We start from the raw sequence: 17,846 nt of genomic DNA on the forward strand, positions 1-17,846 counted from the left end.
TGGTACTTTATTCCATATACTCACAGAGTGACAAAGAAAAAAGCGCTCATAAATATATAAAACCTCTGTGTTGCATGCCAAGCCTCTCCTGCCCGACCCGAGGTTTCGCTTGTCCAGCTTCTTGGGCATGGCTAAAGCGCGCCCTGGTCTCTCATTAAATACACATTGTACAACACATCATTAGGCACACCTGTATCTATACACATAGCATACCTATTCTAAAATCATCAGCAGGTTTTACATTAATAATGCAATATAAAATATTATTTCCTCCTTCCACCACTCTCTTTATATTAATAACAGATTGTATTGTAACGTCTGAAAGGAAACTGAGCATAGAGCAGAAAAAGTCCACTGCAATAAGACATTGTTCACACTTACTCTACCTTACGACAGATTAAAGATTTATATGATTCTGTGAAAACAATTTCATATCCGCAGTTCACCCTATTGCAACCAATTTATACTTCGCCATGACACTTTACTAAACCCCATAGATCATGGCGAATTAATAAGAATGCAAACAGTTATGGCAAATTACTGCACACAATGATAGAGTCCTGTTCACACGTACTTTCTGCCAACCAACTCACAACTCCATGCATTTTTTGTATTTCTTTTTATATTCACACTCCACACTGTTGCAATCAATTCAATATTCATAGTAGCTAGTTAGTAAATGTAATAAATTACATCCTAAAACATAATGTACTAGGGTAAATGCAGACAATGCGTATGATGTGCGTTTTAGCCGCGCATATTTGTGTTCAGCAAAACCACAGCGTGATACAGTACCAACATAAACAATGAGATTCCAGGAAATCTCATGTACACACTGCAGTATTTTCCTGCACGTAAATTGACCTGCGGTGCAGATTTTAAAATTTGCAGCATGTCAATTTATCTTGCGCTTCCGCTTGCGAATTCTGTCGGCCTAGTACAGAGGAAAATCGCACCAAAACACGCAGCATGAAAACACAGCAATTTACGAATCAGACTGCAAGCATGGTATACTAACATCTAACTGAGGGGCATCTTTGCCTGTTCTAATTAACCCTTTCATGCCGACAATCTGTAGATACACGTCCTTTTCGCACATACCCCGTGCAGCCAGGGGGCGTGAATATACAGATCTCTGTTCCAGCCGGCATAGAACTGTGAAAAGCGCTCGGACGCCGGCTGTGTCAGTGTCCGCGGCTCCCCAGCAACCTATTCTCTGACAGCCGAACCGATTGGTTCGGCTACAGAGAATATGATCACCGTTATTAACCGCTTCCTGACCGCCCACAGTAAATTCACGTCGGTGCTTGCTGGGCTCTGTGCAGCGCCGACGTGAATTCACAGTGGGTGTTAAAAGGGCGATCCGGGTGCCTCAGTAGTGCTGACACCCGGATCACGCTGTTAACCCCTGCCTCTGGTCCCGGAGACATGACTGGGACCTTATTGGTTCAGGTCCCGATCATGTGATCACAGGGAAAGTTTGTTGTAGCAACAAACTGGAAAGTTTGTTGCTACAACAAACTTTCCCGAGGACCGATTGCGGGTGCTGCCGTCGTGTGCAAGGCAAAACCGGAGGCCATACTCCGTTCTGCCATTCACAGAAGCCTATGAGGACCAGCTGGTCCTCATAGGCTTCCTGTCAGTGTGACTGTCACCATCACACTGACAGTTTATAATACGTTACACTACCTAGGTAGTGTAATGTATTATAGCAGCCATCAGTGCTGCAGGTCTTCAAGTAAAAGAAAAAAAGTATTAAAAATGTTTTATAAAAGTGTAAAAACAAGTTATAAGTTACAAAAACAAAAAATGCTTTTTTTCCTATGTCTTTTATTATAGGAAAAAAAAATAATACGTTAAAAAAGTGCACATATTTGGTATCACCGCGTTCGTAACGACCCCAACTATAAAACTATAATATTATTTTTCCCGTACTGTGAACACCGCAAAAAATAATTTAAAAATAATACTAGCATCACAATTTTTTTGGTCATCACCCCTCCAAAATATAGAATAAAAAGTGATCAAAAATTTGCATGTACTCCAAAATAATACCAATAAAAACTAACACCCGTCCCGCAAAAAACAACCATTTACACAGCTTTTTTGACTGAAAAATAAAAAAATTATGGCTCTCAGAATATGGTGACACAAAAAATAAATAATTTTATAGAAAAGTGATTTTATTGCGCAAACGCCACAAAACATAAAAAAACTATATACATATGGTATCGCGGTAATCGTACCAACCTGCAGAATAAAGTCAAATGTCATTTATAGCGCACAGTGATTGCTGTAAAAAAAAAAGTAAAAAAAACATTGTCAAAATGTATGTTTTTTTTTTGTCACTTTGCTTGGCAAAAAATCGAATAAAAAGGGATCAAAAAATCACATGTACCCTAAAATGGTACCAATGAAAACTACAGATTGTAACGTAACAAATAAGCCCTCGCACGGCTCCGGTGGAGAAATTTTTTAAAAAAAAGTTCTGGCGCTCAGAATATAGCGACAGAAATTGTGCAGTGTCCAAAAGTGGATAAGATTGGACACCATTTATCAATTCGACACTGGCCACACATCTATGAATTATTTATTTACCCCATTATTATACCATCTTATTATGCCCTGATGTACTCTGCCCAGCTTACATATACCCTGATGCACTCCGCACAGATCACATATACCCTGATGCACTCCGCACAGATTATATATGCCACCACATTATAAATTTAAATACCAGCAAAACCCCAAACAGAACTGTTGCCAAGCAATATCTGCGCTCCAAAAGCCAAATGGTGCTCCCTCCCTTCTGAGCCCTGCCGTGGGTCCAAACAGCAGTTTATTACCACATATGGGGTATTTCCGTAATTGTGAGAAATAGCTTTACAAGTTTTGGGGTGCCTTATATTCTTTATTCCTTGTAAAAATTACATTTTTTTTATATTTTTTCAGAAAAAATTTAGATTTTCATTTTCACAGACATATTCCAATAAATACAGCAAAAGACCTGTCGGGTCAAGATGCTAACTATACCCCTAGATGAATTCCTTGAGGTGTGCAGTTTCCAAAACCACTTTTGGGGAGATTCCACTGTTTTGGCACCACAAGACCTCTTCAAATCTGACATGGTGCCTAAAATATATTCTAAAAAAAGGAGACCCCAAAATCCACTAGGTGCTCCTTTGCTTCTGAGGCCGGTGCTTCAGTCCATTATCACACCAGAGCCACATGTGGGATATTTCTAAAAACTGCAGAATCTGGGCAATAAATATTGAGTTGCATTTCTCTGGTAAAACCTTCTGTGTTACAGAAAAAAATGTATTACAAATGAATTTCGGCAAAAAAAATGAAATGTGTAAATTTCACCTCTACTTTGCTTTAAATCCTGTGAAAGGGTTAATAAACTTTCTGAATGCTGTTTTGAATACTTTGAGGGGTGCAGTTTTTAAAATGGGGTGATTTATGGGGTCTATTTAGTACATAAGGCCCTCAAAGCCACTTCAGATCTGAACTGGTCCTTGACAAAATAGCCTTTTGAAATTTTCTTGAAAATGTGAGAAATTGCTGCTAAAGTTCTAAGCCTTGTAACGTCCTAGAAAGATAAAATAATGTTCAAAAAACAATGCAAATATAAAGTAGACATATGGGGTATGTTAATTAGCAACAATTTTGTGTGGTATTAATATCTGTTTTACAAGTAGATTACATTTAAAATGAGAAAAATTATAATTTTTGCAAATTTTCTTTACATTTTGGTGTTTTTCACAAATAAGCTATGAATTTATTGACCACATTTTTCCACTAACATAAAGTACAATATGTCACGAGAAAACAATCTCTGAATCGCTTGGATAGGCAAAAGCATTCCAGAGTTATTACCACATAAAATATGTCAGATTTGAAAAAATGGGGCTGGTTATTGAGGGAATCGATGACCCTTGGTCCTGAAAGGGTTAAATAACGACCACAACACACTTCTTCATTTTTGCTGGATGGTGATCGGCCATAGCTTTTATTAAATCTGTCAACAAAATTGCTCAGCGGCAACCAGTATTATCCGCATAGCTATGAAGCGTTATGCTGGCCGCCGGACTCCCGATGGGCAAGTCCGCCCTCGTAGCTCCTCATCACACCACCAAGATCTGAAAACCGCCTGCTGTGACTTAATACAAAACAGCAGTATAAGAAATTTACATCGCAATGAAGAATAGCATAGAAAATGTATCATCCTCCCCTTATATATATATTTATAACACATACATGAATATATAAAAGTTAACAGTGTATATCTATAAAACCTCCATAATACCAACTGTAACACGTAATATTCCTGTTCCTTGTCCTAATCCCTTTAAGTAAACAAGGGAGGGAGGGTGGGACACTCGCCTCCAGGTTCTCAGGAAGAGGAAGCTCACCAGGCATTTCCCCCTATATCACCTCTCTGCTGGGCGGGACGCAGCATAGGAGGTACTCTTCTAATAGGCCACTCACTTGGGCAAGTCCGCCCTCGTAGCTCCTCATCACACCACCAAGATCTGAAAACCGCCAGCTGTGACTTAATACAAAACAATATAAGAAATTTACATCGCAATGAAAAATAGCATAGAAAATGTATCATCCTCTTTTCTTTCCTTTTGTATTTATATATATATATCACCTCTCTGCTGGGCGGGACGCAGCATAGAAGGTACTCTTCTAATAGGCCACTCACTTGGCCCCCACCCTTCTTATATTAATAACACGATAAAGGAGATGCCCAACCCTGAACTCTTTAACCCATACCCTTCAATCCTTTCAGTCAGATTGCCCCCTCCCTATTTGGTTGGATGCCATCAAAACGTAAAAAACACCCAGAAACGCATCAAAAAAAGCACCTTCAGGTGCATTTTTTATCTGCAAATTTCTTGTGGGTTTCCTGCGGTTTTGCTGCGTATTTTCTGGAGAAAAATACGCAATGTGTGCATGTAACCCTATACTTCCATCAATATCGTTGTCCCACCCAAAGAACTTGTTTCGTACATATTTGCTTAACTATCCCAATATATCTTGACAGAAGAGTTCCGCAATATCCATCACCCAATCGAGTAACACCCCAATACATATCAATAATGTGCTCAACCTTATTACACATCCCTTCCGCATATTTATTCACTCTGTCAATTATTCATCTTGAGGGAGATAAGGAACCTGTTCCCAAAAGCATACATGAGTGTCTAATTATCACGCCCTTTACAAAGTGTCACAAGAATACGTCAGGGAGAGTACCTTCCCACCTGATAACGTAGCCAAAAATATCTAATGACGTTCTTTCTACTGTTTACAAATGCCAGCATACTGGCATATTATATCCCGACCTCCCATTGTGCCACCCACACCGCACCGAACAGTAGGTGTTGTATTCTAATATTCTCAACCAAAGATTAAATATGAAGTTCAACAAATAGTGAGGAAGATGAAATGACGGCACTCACCCATATGGTTGTATGTTTTTCTTTTATTGTGGCATTCAGCAAAAATAATAGAGTATAAGGGAGGACAAAGCAGATTGCATGGCAGGTTACATTCTGTTTTGCGCTTAGTATAGCGCTTCTTCTGACTTAAAACATCATTGCTGGCGGCGTTCTTTTAAACTACGGTCAGCTGCAGCTTCCTTAGTAAACCAGTGAACGTCCCCTGTTACACACCCCTTTATGTTAATCACTATTGAGAAGACAAAATCCTTATTACGTCATGGCAGGACGGATACTTGAATTCCCACGTGATCATATCATGAAAGCCGCTGGAGAGAGATCATCTCTATTGCGGCTGCGTGGGAGTCTTAGCTCAAATATAAATATTAAATAAGAAACGTCTATGAAGATGAGAAGGTACAGTATACATAGATTAACAAGGGGCAGTAATAAAGGAATGGTACTAGCCTATTTGGTATAGCCCCATGGTAAATAACTTCTTTTTTTTTTTTTTCTAATCCGTTCATTGTCCCTTTACAGAGGCATGTTATTGCTTATACAAGTGAAATTAAATTGCACAACATATCTCAATATGCAGCAAGTTAAAACCAAAACTATAAGCACAAAAATTACTACAAAAAAACTGGCATTTCATTTTTATCTTTTAAACCGGCAGGTCCCATCGCATTTGCGTGTATAATCCATCCTGCTTCTTTTCTGAGTAAGATCTTGTGTCTGTCGCCTCCATTTACAGGAATTTCAACTTGCTCTATACCTGAAAACTTCAAGAGAGGAGAAATCTCCCCCATGAGCCTTTCTCATATGATCGATTCATCTCGGAACTCCTGTTATAATTGATTTACAATGCTCTCTAAATCTGACATACAGACATCTATTGGTTTTACCTGTATAGAAACGTCCACATGGACAGAAAATTGAGTCTTGAGAATTAAGTCTTACAACTGATGAATTGTTGTACTTTTTGTGCAATACCTGCAAAATTAAGGGTTTTAGTTTGGAGGTTATATTTGCAATGAGTAGAATTACCACAATGAAAATTCCCCTTTGGGATTAGCCTTTTGAGCCAACTATCCTTAGTTTCAGTGAACCTACTATGAACCAGTTTATCTTTTATATTAGTGCTTTGCCTAAAAGAGATCAAAGGTTTTTTTATAGCTACATTTTTCAAACAGGGATCTCCTTCGATTCGGTGCCAGTGTCTAAAAATCAAAAAATTTTATTATTTGGGCTTGACAAGTATATTTGAAAGTAAAAATTTATCTCTGTTCCTCTTTTGAACTATTATTTATTTTTTTTGTCAGGAAGGGGTTCAAGTGAGTGATGATGTACCTATCTTCAAATACCGTTAAAAAAATATTAGCCAAATTACAAGCCACAGGAGTACCCATTGCGGTACCGTTATTTTGTATGTCCCAAGTATCATTAAACTTAAATGCATTATGGGTAAGAATAAAGTTGAGTGCTTCACAAACAAAGGAAATGTAGTTTCCACTCTTCGTTGCTGAAGATGGAACCTTTCTCACTGCATCAACACCTGTGTCGTGTGGGATTCTAGTGTAAAGGCTCTTGACAGAAGTCAAATAGAAATTATCTTTCCAAGTAACATTCTTACTAGCGTTAAGGAAATCATTAGTAACTTTCAGATGGGCTGGAATACTTTTCAGAGATGGCCTTAAAAGCCAATCTATATATTTAGTGTTACGATCACAGGCCGCTCCGCCGTAGCGGGGAGGCAGCTGACCAGGTCACAGTCTACACGAAAGTCAATAGCAGATAGCAACGCTTGGGTACCTGAACTAGTCCAGACGGTGGCTGTGGCTTCAGCATGGATGGAGGCCGGTGCGGCAGGTAGCGCCAGACGTGGCGGGCAGTAACCGATGTGGCAGAAGACACTGGACGTGGCAGAAGGCACTGGGCGTGGCAGAAGACACTGGACGTGGCAAACGACACTGGACATGGCAAACGACACTGGACGTGGCAAACGACAGCAGGTGCAGTAGACACGACTCCAACACCGGTAGGCACAGGAACAAGAACAATACGGGATACAGGAACTGGTAACAACTGGAACGAGGAAACACTAAGGGACCATTTGCAAGACAGACTGGGATAGACTAACAATGCTCAGGCAAGGATCAGAAGGCCTGGGGCCTTTTTATAGACCAGGAAATCATGGCAGTTGATGACGATTTCCTTTGTGCGCGCTGGCCCTTTAAGGCTGTGCACGAGCGTGCGCGCACCCTACCGGACACAACAGAATGGAGCGGAAGTGAGCACTGGTGTCTCCTAGGAAGGAGATGGGGACCAGCACTCACAGATCCATGGCTGCGGGCGTCGGGAGGTGAGTAAACCCGACGGCCCGCGGCCATGGATGCTACATTTAGAGGGGGGCTCGGTTAGAGAGGTGACTACCAAGACAATTGGGCGGCCTGGAGGATTATTACGAGCTTTATGTATTTTAGGTAGAAAATACCACGTAGGTTTTGAAGGGAACTCAGGATATAATTTGTCTGCCATTTTCCGTGATAAGCAGCCATTTTCCACATCTCTCCTTAGAAAGGATTGTAATTTTAACTGGAATTTGCTGGTAGGATCACCTTTTAATTTTGAATAAGTATTTGTGTCTGACAGTTGTTTTAAGGCTTCAGAGAGATAATATTCCCTAGTCATAAGGACTATGTTACCTCCTTATCTGCTTTTTTTTCAATGAATTCAGTGCTCTTTCCTCCTCTTCTGTGATATTACAATTACTTTTATATAGGATCGATTCCACCTCATGTTTTACAACTAGGGAGAAAAGTTCTAGGTTACTGCCTGATGCTATAGGGGTGAAAAAGTAGAGGGTATTCCACCCTTAAAGTAATCGATTTCAGTTGTTTTATGTGTGATCACAGTGTCTTCATCTGGGAGGTTGTCTACCAATATTTGGAAGCAAGCTATTTCTGACTCGGAAAGTGGGCCTACCTGACATGGTATTTCACATTCCCTTCTAATGTTGGCATTATCTATTGTTAATTTATTTATTGCTTTATGCAGATTAAGTTTCCTTACACCCTTAAAGAGATCCTACTCAAAGTCTACTATATCGAAATTCTCTGCCAAGCTGAAATTGAGACCTTTCTCTAGAAGACTAACACAGGCCTTATCCAAGGTCAGTTCTGTAAGATTAATGATATTTGTAATAGAGTCATTCTCCTACTTCCTCCATGTAACCTGCTTCCTTTTCCGGCCAAATTTTCCTTCCTTTTTCACTTCTTCCTTTTCTTCTGCCCCCTCGTCTGATGCATCTCCTAAAGGGGCATTTGGTTCTTTTGAATTTTACTGGCATCGTCCGATATACTTGAATCAGAATCTGTTGCCCAAATGTCATTATTAATATTTTTTCTTCCAGAAGAGCGATTTTTTTTATTTTTTTGTTGCCGTTTGTTACCCCAATCAAAGACTTTTCCTAGATCTAAATCATTTTTATCTCTAAGGAATTTATATTTTTTCCTTTCTTTTATCTCAGCTTGAATCGGGACGAGCGTTTTTTCTAGGTTCTTGGAGAAATCATTAATTTGTTGTTCAGTAAGTCTAGTTCTCAGTTCTAATTTAACTTTACAAAGCTCAGTTGTAATTTGTTCATACTTCTTTTCATTTCTTTTTAGAATAATCTTCACTAGGTTTAACGAGTGGATTAAATGAGCTTCTTTCCACTCTGCCTGAAAGGCCGTGTCATCTTGATAGATTACAGGAAATGTAAGATTGTTATGAGTTTATAGTTAAATATGAAGTTCATTGTCTCATGTTTACTTGATAAAGCAGTTCTGTTTCCCCGAAATGTCTTGTACCTCAAGAGACTTTTTCTTTTTTATGTACATTTATTATGATCTATTGTTTTAGACAATAAATTATATATTTCTTCCAAAAAACGTGTTAGACTCATGGAAGTATTGCGCCTGGATAGTGTCGTTTTTTTCACAGTGGATCCCACCTGGTTCTCATTTTTTTTCTACCTGCATTTACTCCCCGGTGAGGTTGGCACCTGACACCCTAGGGATTACGATTCCTAACCAACTATCTCCGCTATAGTGTTGTGCCTATCCATGCACAACCCCCAAAGGTGAGCTTCCTTATACTATATCTAATAGAGAAAGCGAATGCTATCCTGATGTACTCACCCTATGTAGCGCCTATTTCTTCTCTCTGTTCTCAACTAGCCTCTATACACGTTTTCTTATAATGTGGCAGTGCTCCAGCATCCTAGTTTTTAATTTTCAGTCTGTTCAGCCAAGATACTTTAAGCCGCACAGACAGGTGATCAAATACACCGCGTTCCAAATTATTATGCAAATGTTATTTTTCGCTGATTTTCCTAAATAGTCGATGCAAATGACAGTCAGTATAATCTTCAAGCCATCAACCCTTGGAGTATAATGCAAATTTTATTGAACAAATCTGCTAATGATAACAGATTTTTTTTTAGAAGTAAAAAACTTTCAAATTATTATGCACAACAGAAATCAAAACATTTTAAAGGTTGTAAATAGAACTAAAATGGTAATTTGTTGAATTTGCAGCATCAGGAGGTCATATTTACAGAAATCAAAAGCTCTTTCAATCAAAATAAACTTAACAGGCCAAGTTACATGTTAACATAGGACCCCTTCTTTGATATCACCTTCACAATTCTTGCATCCATTGAATTTGTGAGTATTTGGACAGTTTCTGCTTGAATATCTTTGCAGGATGTCAGAATAGCCTCCCAGAGCTTCTGTTTTGATGTGAACTGCCTCCCACCCTCATAGATATTTTACTTGAGGATGCTCCAAAGGTTCTCAATAGGGTTGAGGTCAGGGGAACATGGGGGCCACACCATGAGTTTCTCTCCTTTTATGCCCATAGCAGCCATTGACATAAAGGTATTATTTGCAGCATGAGATGTTGCATTGTCATGTATGAAGATAATTTTGCTACGGAAGGCACAGTTCTTTTTTTACCACGGAAGAAAGTGGTCAGTCATAAACTCTACGTACTTTGCAGAGGTCATTTTCACACCGCCAGGGACCCTAAAGGGGCCTACCAGCTCTCTTCCCATGATTCCAGCCCAAAACATGACTCCGCCACCTCCTTGCTGATGTCGCAGCCTTTGTTGGGACATGGTGGCCATTCACCAACCATCCACTACTCCATCCATCTGGACCATTCAGGGTAGCACGGCACTCATCAGTAGACAACACGGTTTGAAAATTAGTCTTCATGTATTTCTGAGCCCACTGCAACCATTTCTGCTTGAGAGCATTGTTTACGGGTGACCGAATAATAGCTTTATGCACACTTGCAAACCTCTGGAGGATCCTACAACTTGAGGTTCGCGGGACTCCAGAGGCACCAGCGGCTTCAAATACCTGTTTGCTTCTTTGCAATGGCATTTTAGCAGTAGCTCTCCTAATCCTATTAATTTGTCTGGCAGAAACCTTCCTCATTATGCCTTTATCTGAACTAACCCGACTGTGCCCTGAATCAGCCACAAATCTTTTGACAGTACGATGATCACGCTTAAGTTTTCTTGAAATATCCTATGTTTTCATACCTTGTCCAAGGTATTGCACTATTTCACGCTTTTCGGCAGCAGAGAGATCCTTTTTCTTTCCCATATTGCTTGAAACCTGTGGCCTGCTTAATAATGTGGAACGTCCTTCTTAAGTAGTTTTCCTTTGTTTGGGCACACCTGGCAAACTAATTATCACAGGTGTCTGAGATTGATTACAATGATCCAAAGAGCCCTAAGACACAATGCCATCCATGAGTTTAATTGAAAAACTAATAATTAAATGGTTATGACACTTAAATCCAATGTGCATAATAAATTGGAACACAGTGTAGATCACATTCTGTGTGTCGCATGTGATGTATTCTTTGATTTTATACTCTTTTGTATCAAATTGAATACTGTGAATACCCTTATGTTGTGTGATTAAACCTCTTTCTTTGCATGCCTTACATTTCCTACAGTTGTAAAAACCCTTAGTGATAGTATTGGTAAGTTGGTTGGCAGAAAGTACGTGTGAACAGGACTCTATTATTGTGTGCAGTAATTTGCCATAACTGTTTGCATTCTTATTAATTCGCCATGATCTATGGGGTTTAGTAAAGTGTCAATGCGAAGAATAAATTGATTGCAATAAGGTGGACAGCGGATATGAATTTGTTTTCACAGAATCATATGAATCTATAATCTGTCTGCAGTAGAGTAAGTGTGAACAATGTCTTATTGCAGTGGACTTTTTCTGCTCTATGCTCAGTTTCCTTTCAGATGTTACAATATAATCTGTTATTAATAAAAAGAGAGTGGTGGAAGGAGGAAATAATATTTTATAATGCATTTTTAATGTAAAACATGCTGATGGTTTTAGAATAGGTATGCTATTTGTATAGATGCAGGTGTGTATTGATGTGTTGTACAATGTGTATTTAATGAGAGACCAGGGCGCGCTTTAGCCATGCCCCACAAGAATCTGGACAAGGCGAAATCCAGGGTCGGGCAGGAAAGGCTTGGCATGCAACACAGAGGTTTTATATATTTATGAGCGCTTTTTTCTTTGTTAGGGTATGTGCACACACACTAATTACGTCCGTAATTGACGGACGTATTTCGGCCGCAAGTCCCGGACCGAACACAGTGCAGGCAGCCGGGCTCCTAGCATCAAACTTATGTACGATGCTAGGAGTCCCTGCCTCTCCGTGGAACTACTGTCCCCTACTGAAAACATGATTACAGTACGGGACAGTTGTCCTGCAGCGAGGCAGGGACTCCTAGCATCATACATAACTATGATGCTAGGAGCCCGGCTCCCTGCAGTGTGTTCGGTCCGGTACTTGCGGCCGAAATACGTCCGTCAATTACGGACGTAATTAGAGTGTGTGCACATACCCTCACTCTGTGAGTGTATGGAATAAAGTACCAAAAGATTTTATCCAACGCTGCAGTCATGCGCTATGTTTTCTGCTTTTATCCTTTATCACTTAATGTGAAGGCTGGGAGACCCGGCCGTAGAAACACCATGTGTGTTCTCACACTTCATCTACCACATCTGACCCCCTTGATATTGGGGATGGTGAGGAACTTTTCCTGGAGATAATGTGTTCAATTTTTATCCGTACTATACAGTGTGTAGCCCCATTGCATATAATCTTAGGGTATGTTAACACGGCAAACTAAAAACGGCTTTAAAATACGGAGCTGTTATCAAGGGAAAACAGCCCCTGATTTTCAGCCGTTTTTTATGCATCAAGCGTTTTTTTAATGCGTTTTTTAAGGCCATTTTTGGAGCTATTTTTCTATTTTTACTAACGACCACGTAACAATATGCCTTGTGGGAGCGAAACGCCGTCTTTCCCATTAAAATCAATGGGTAAATGTTTGGAGGCGTTCAGCCTCCGTATTTTCAGCTGTTTTTCGGGGCGTTTATATATATAAGATCAAGCAAATAGTAGGAGCAGCACAGTGTAAATACCAAAAACGGCTGGTGCTAGCTTCAAATAAAGGAGTGACGCGCTCCTCATGAATATACAAAAAATAGAGCCCAGAAGCAGCTTCTGGGCTCTATTTTTTGTATATATATATATATATATATATATATATATATATATATATATATATATACATATATATATATATATATGACTATCATGTTGCCCATAATGGACAACTGTTATCAGCCGTCATATTGTAAATCCAATTAAAAAAAATAAAACACAGACCTGGGTGGGTGCTATTAGCGACCTCATCAAATTTATTAAGAGGCACACCCATCTTAATAAATTTGTCACATCTTCAACTGTCTATGCGACACTAATGAAATGTACACCATCCGGGGGCTAGCGTAGATTTCCCTTATAATAAAACATTTTTTTCACTTACCCCCATTGTATTCTGTCCTTACTCAACTAGGACAGAACTTACCATGTTGAGAGACTTTAGGGAGGCAAGTGGCAGCAAAGGAACCAGCCTGTCCAAACGTTTCAGTAACTGAGATGTCCAACGTGCCGTAGAACTAAAAATAAATGACAAGGCATCTCAATATTTTATTTCTTATCCTACTATTCTAGTTAACAAAATGCTTTCTATCAAGGCATATGAACATCATAGAGGAGGGTCCCAAGTGGCAGACCTTGCCCAATCATGTATTACATGTTTGGCCATTCATTTTATAAAGGCTGGCATGTAATACTACATTTCTACTGCAATGGGTGCGGCAGGTAAAATACATTGCCAGTTGCAGCTTTCCCTGGCAATAACAACCGATCTCCATTTCTCCAGACTGACTTTTTTCGGAAACATTACCACTCCTGTTGATGGGTTGAGGCTGGTTTTGCAACTGATTTTGCCCCAGTTGTAGTCAGGGTTGCACCTGTCCATTAGGCGAGATGAGCTTCTCGTCTCAGGGGGTGGCCTTCTGTCTCTCTGAGGGGGCGGGGGCGCCACTGAAACCAGCTGCCTCCCACCCACTCCGGCAATATAATTGTACCTGCATCTATAGGACACAGATACAATTACATGCATAAGCGATGAATGGCCGGGCACAGAATGTGCCTTTCAGTCATGATGATGACGTCGTTGAAAGGCGCTGATTGGCCCTGTCAATCAGTGCCTTTCAAAGATGCAAACGGCGCAATGACGTTGAAAGGCGCTGATTAGCAGGGCAGAATGACTTGCGCTGATTAGCAGGGTAGAATTACTTGCAGGCCTGCATTGCCACAGGACGGCGGAAACAGAGTCAGGTGAGTATGTAAAGTTTTGTTTTTTCTCTTAAAAGTGTGAGTGGCATTATCTACAGGAGGCATTATCTACAGGGGGAGCTATATGGGGGGCACAATCTACAGGGAGGGGCTATATGTAATGCACTATCTACAGGGGGGCTATATGCAGGGCACTATCTACAGGGGGGGCAATATGTGGGGCACTATCTACAGGGGGGCTATATGTAGGGCACTATCTACAGGGGGGCCATATGTGGGGCACTATCTACAGGGGGTCTATATGCAGGGCACTATCTACAGGGAGGCTATATGTGGGGCACAATCTACAGGGGGCGCAGCAGGGGGGCTAAAAGTGGGGCACTATTTTAAGGACAGGCTATATGTTGGACCCTATTTACAGGGGGGCTATATGTAGGGCCCTATCTAAAGGGTGGGCTATATGTGAGGCACTATCTACAGGGGGCTATATGTGGGGCACTATCTACAGGGGGTTCTATGGGGGGCACTATCTACAGGGAGCACTGTGTGTGTGTGTCTGTGGGACACAGTGTATAGTGCTATTATAATCAGGCACACAGTGTATGGAACTATTATAATTATAGGTGCAGCGAATGGCGCTATTATATTTAGGCGCATAGTGTGTGGCACCATGAGAATTTTTTCTTCATTTATAGGTGCAGAAATGTTTGAAAAATGAGAAGCTAAAGACATCTAAGCGGCAAACTGCAGAAATTGGCTGTGGCCAGGAGAAGTCATCATAGAGGTCTGAACTGGATGAAGAAGAAAAGAGAAAAGGAACAACTACAATCTGAGATGTTACCTGTGAGTAACTTAATGTGAATGTTTATTCTGCTTCTAATAAGTACTGTAGTAACTGTAGGATCTGCAGCAATATGATGGGTGGTATGATTTTTTTTTGTGTTGTAAAACAGCAATTCCCAGCATATTTTTACCATTGTTTGGGCCATGCTGGGAGCTGTAGTTTTACAAACCTATACGGAAGGGGTTGCACTAAATTGAGATGTGTTTGTGCTGGTGTTGTATTTATGTTATGAGCTTTTGTAAAGGATCTGCCAGGCACAACTTCTGTGTATACGCCCATAGGTAATCAGTCTGCACCTGAGTCTATCGCAGCCTGGCCAGACGGAGCTAGCTCCCGCCCTCTGTCTATTTATACCTGCCTTTCCTGTTCCTCCTTTGCTTGTGATTCTTCTCGTGTGGTTTCATGGCCCAGCTACAGCTTCTGACTATTTGATCCTTCTCCATACTGACCCTGGCTTTCTGACTACTCTCCTGCTCTGCGTTTGGTACCTCGTTCACTCCTGATTTGACTCGGCTCGTTCACCACTCTGTTGCTCACGGTGTTGCCGTGGGCAACTGCCCCATTTCCCTTAGCTTTGTGTACCCTTGTCTGTTTGTCTCGTGCACTTACTGAGCGTAGGGACCGCCGCCCAGTTGTACCCCGTCGCCTAGGGCGGGTCGTTGCAAGTAGGCAGGGACAGAGTGGCGGGTAGATTAGGGCTCACTTGTCCGTTTCCCTACCCCCATCATTACATAATCACAAGCCCTATACCTAGTCTACCCTGGTCCCTGGACCCCCTTGAGACCATGGCCCAGCAAATGCAGGGTCTCTCCCTACAGGTCCAGGCCCTGGCTCAGAGGGTCAACCAGCCTGACGCTACCATGGTAGTGCCCCTCACCTCACCTCTTGAACCCCACCTCAAGTTGCCTGACCGGTTCTCAGGGGACCGGAGGACTTTTCTCTCCTTTCGGGAGAGTTGTAGGCTCTACTTTCGCTTAAAGCCTCACTCCTCAGGTTCTGAGAGCCAGCGGGTGGGTATAATTATGTCCCGGCTCCAGGAAGGGCCCCAAGAGGGGGCCTTCTCCTTGGCTCCTGACGCCCCTGAACTTTCCTCCGTTGATCGTTTCTTTTCTGCTCTCGGACTCATATATGACGAGACTGACAGGACTGCCTTTGCCGAGAGTCAGCTGGTGACCTTACGTCAGGGTAAGAGACCTGTTGAGGAGTATTTTGCTGACTTTAGGAAGTGGTGCGTAGCTTCTCGGTGGAATGACCCTGCCTTAAGGTGCCAGTTTAGTTGGGCCTGTCGAACGCCCTGAAAGACCTGCTAGTTAGCTATCCCTCTTCTGACTCCCTTGACCAGGTTATGGCTTTAGCGGTACGACTTGACCGACGTCTCATGGAATGACAACTTGAACGTTTTTGTGTTTTCCCCTCTGACTCCCCCATGATGCCTCCCGAGGTCCCGTTGCTTCGCTCTTCCACGGCAAGACTCGGAGGTACCTATGCAACTCGGGGCCTCCGTGTCCCCCCGACAACGTAGAGAGTTCCGCAGGAAGAATGGTCTCTGCTTCTATTGTGGGGATGACAAGCATCAAGTGAACACCTGTCCTAGGCGTAAGAATAAGCAGCCGGAAAACTTCCGCGCCTAAGTGATCATCGGGGAGGTAACTTGGGCGCACAGGTATTTCCCGTAAATATGAAACGTAATAAAATCTTGCTTCCCTTTCAGGTCTCTTTTGGTGGTAGGTCTGCTACCGGCAGTGCCTTCGTGGATTCAGTGTCTTCTGCTAATATCATGTCTGTGGAATTTGCTATGTCTCTAGCTATGCCTTTGATTGATTTGCCTAAACCTGTCCCTGTAGTGGGTATCGACTCCACTCCTCTTGCTAATGGTTATTTTACACAGCATACCCCTGTTTTTGAACTCCTTGTTGGCTCCATGCATTTGGAGCAGTGCTCTGTACTGTTGATGCAGGGATTATCGTCCGATTTGGTTTTAGGCCTTCCCTGGTTGCAGTTGCATAATCCCACGTTTGACTGGAATACTGGGGAGCTTACCAAATGGGATAATGAATGCTTGACGTCATATTTTTCTGTTAATTCTATTTCTCCCCCTGAGGAGGTGAACACGCTACCTGAGTTTGTTCAGGACTTCGCTGATGTTTTCTCTAAGGAGGCCTCCGAAGTGTTACCTCCTCATAGAGAATATGATTGCGCTATCGAATTGGTACCAGAGCTAAGCTCCCTAAGGGTAGGATATTTAATCTTTCTTGTCCCGAACGTGAAGCCATGAGAGAGTATATCCAGGAATGCCTGGCCAAGGGTTACATTCGCCCCTCTACCTCTCCGGTAGGTGCTGGCTTCTTCTTCGTAGGGAAGAAGGATGGTGGTCTTAGGCCATGCATTGACTACCGTAACTTGAATAAGGTCACTGTAAGGAACCAGTATCCCCTTCCTTTGATTCCTGATCTCTTTAATCAGGTTCAGGGGGCCCAATGGTTCTCTAAGTTTGATCTACGGGGGGCGTATAACCTTATCCGCATCAAAGAGGGGGATGAGTTGAAGACTGCGTTTAACATGCCCGAAGGTCATTTCGAATACCTCGTCATGCCCTTTGGGTTGTGTAATGCTCCTGCGGTCTTCCAGAATTTCATAAATGAGATTTTAAGAGATTACCTGGGGGTATTTCTTTTAGTGTACCTTGATGACATACTGGTGTTTTCCAGGGACTTGTCCTCCCACATTGAGCATGTCAGGAAGGTGCTCCAGGTCCTTCGGGAAAACAAACTGTTTGCGAAAACCGAAAAATGTGTGTTTGGGGTACAGGA

General features: G+C 41.7%; 1 protein-coding gene and 1 long non-coding RNA gene across 4 annotated transcripts in view; one reads left to right on the forward strand and one right to left on the reverse strand.

Annotated features, from left to right (window-relative positions):
• The window catches only part of LOC142749869 (uncharacterized), a 60,771-nt gene that overhangs the window by 34,176 nt on the left and 8,749 nt on the right, over nucleotides 1–17,846 (forward strand). The window lies entirely within an intron of this gene.
• The window catches only part of LOC142749868 (stereocilin-like), a 57,410-nt gene that overhangs the window by 13,830 nt on the left and 25,734 nt on the right, over nucleotides 1–17,846 (reverse strand). For all 3 annotated transcript variants that reach the window (XM_075858400.1, XM_075858401.1, XM_075858399.1), the window contains exon 14: nucleotides 13,417–13,507. In XM_075858400.1, the coding sequence (XP_075714515.1) occupies nucleotides 13,417–13,507 (91 nt within the window). The remainder of the gene's footprint in view (nucleotides 1–13,416; nucleotides 13,508–17,846) is intronic.

This window comes from Rhinoderma darwinii, chromosome 3 (assembly GCF_050947455.1).
Source record: "Rhinoderma darwinii isolate aRhiDar2 chromosome 3, aRhiDar2.hap1, whole genome shotgun sequence".
NCBI lineage: Eukaryota > Metazoa > Chordata > Amphibia > Anura > Rhinodermatidae > Rhinoderma > Rhinoderma darwinii.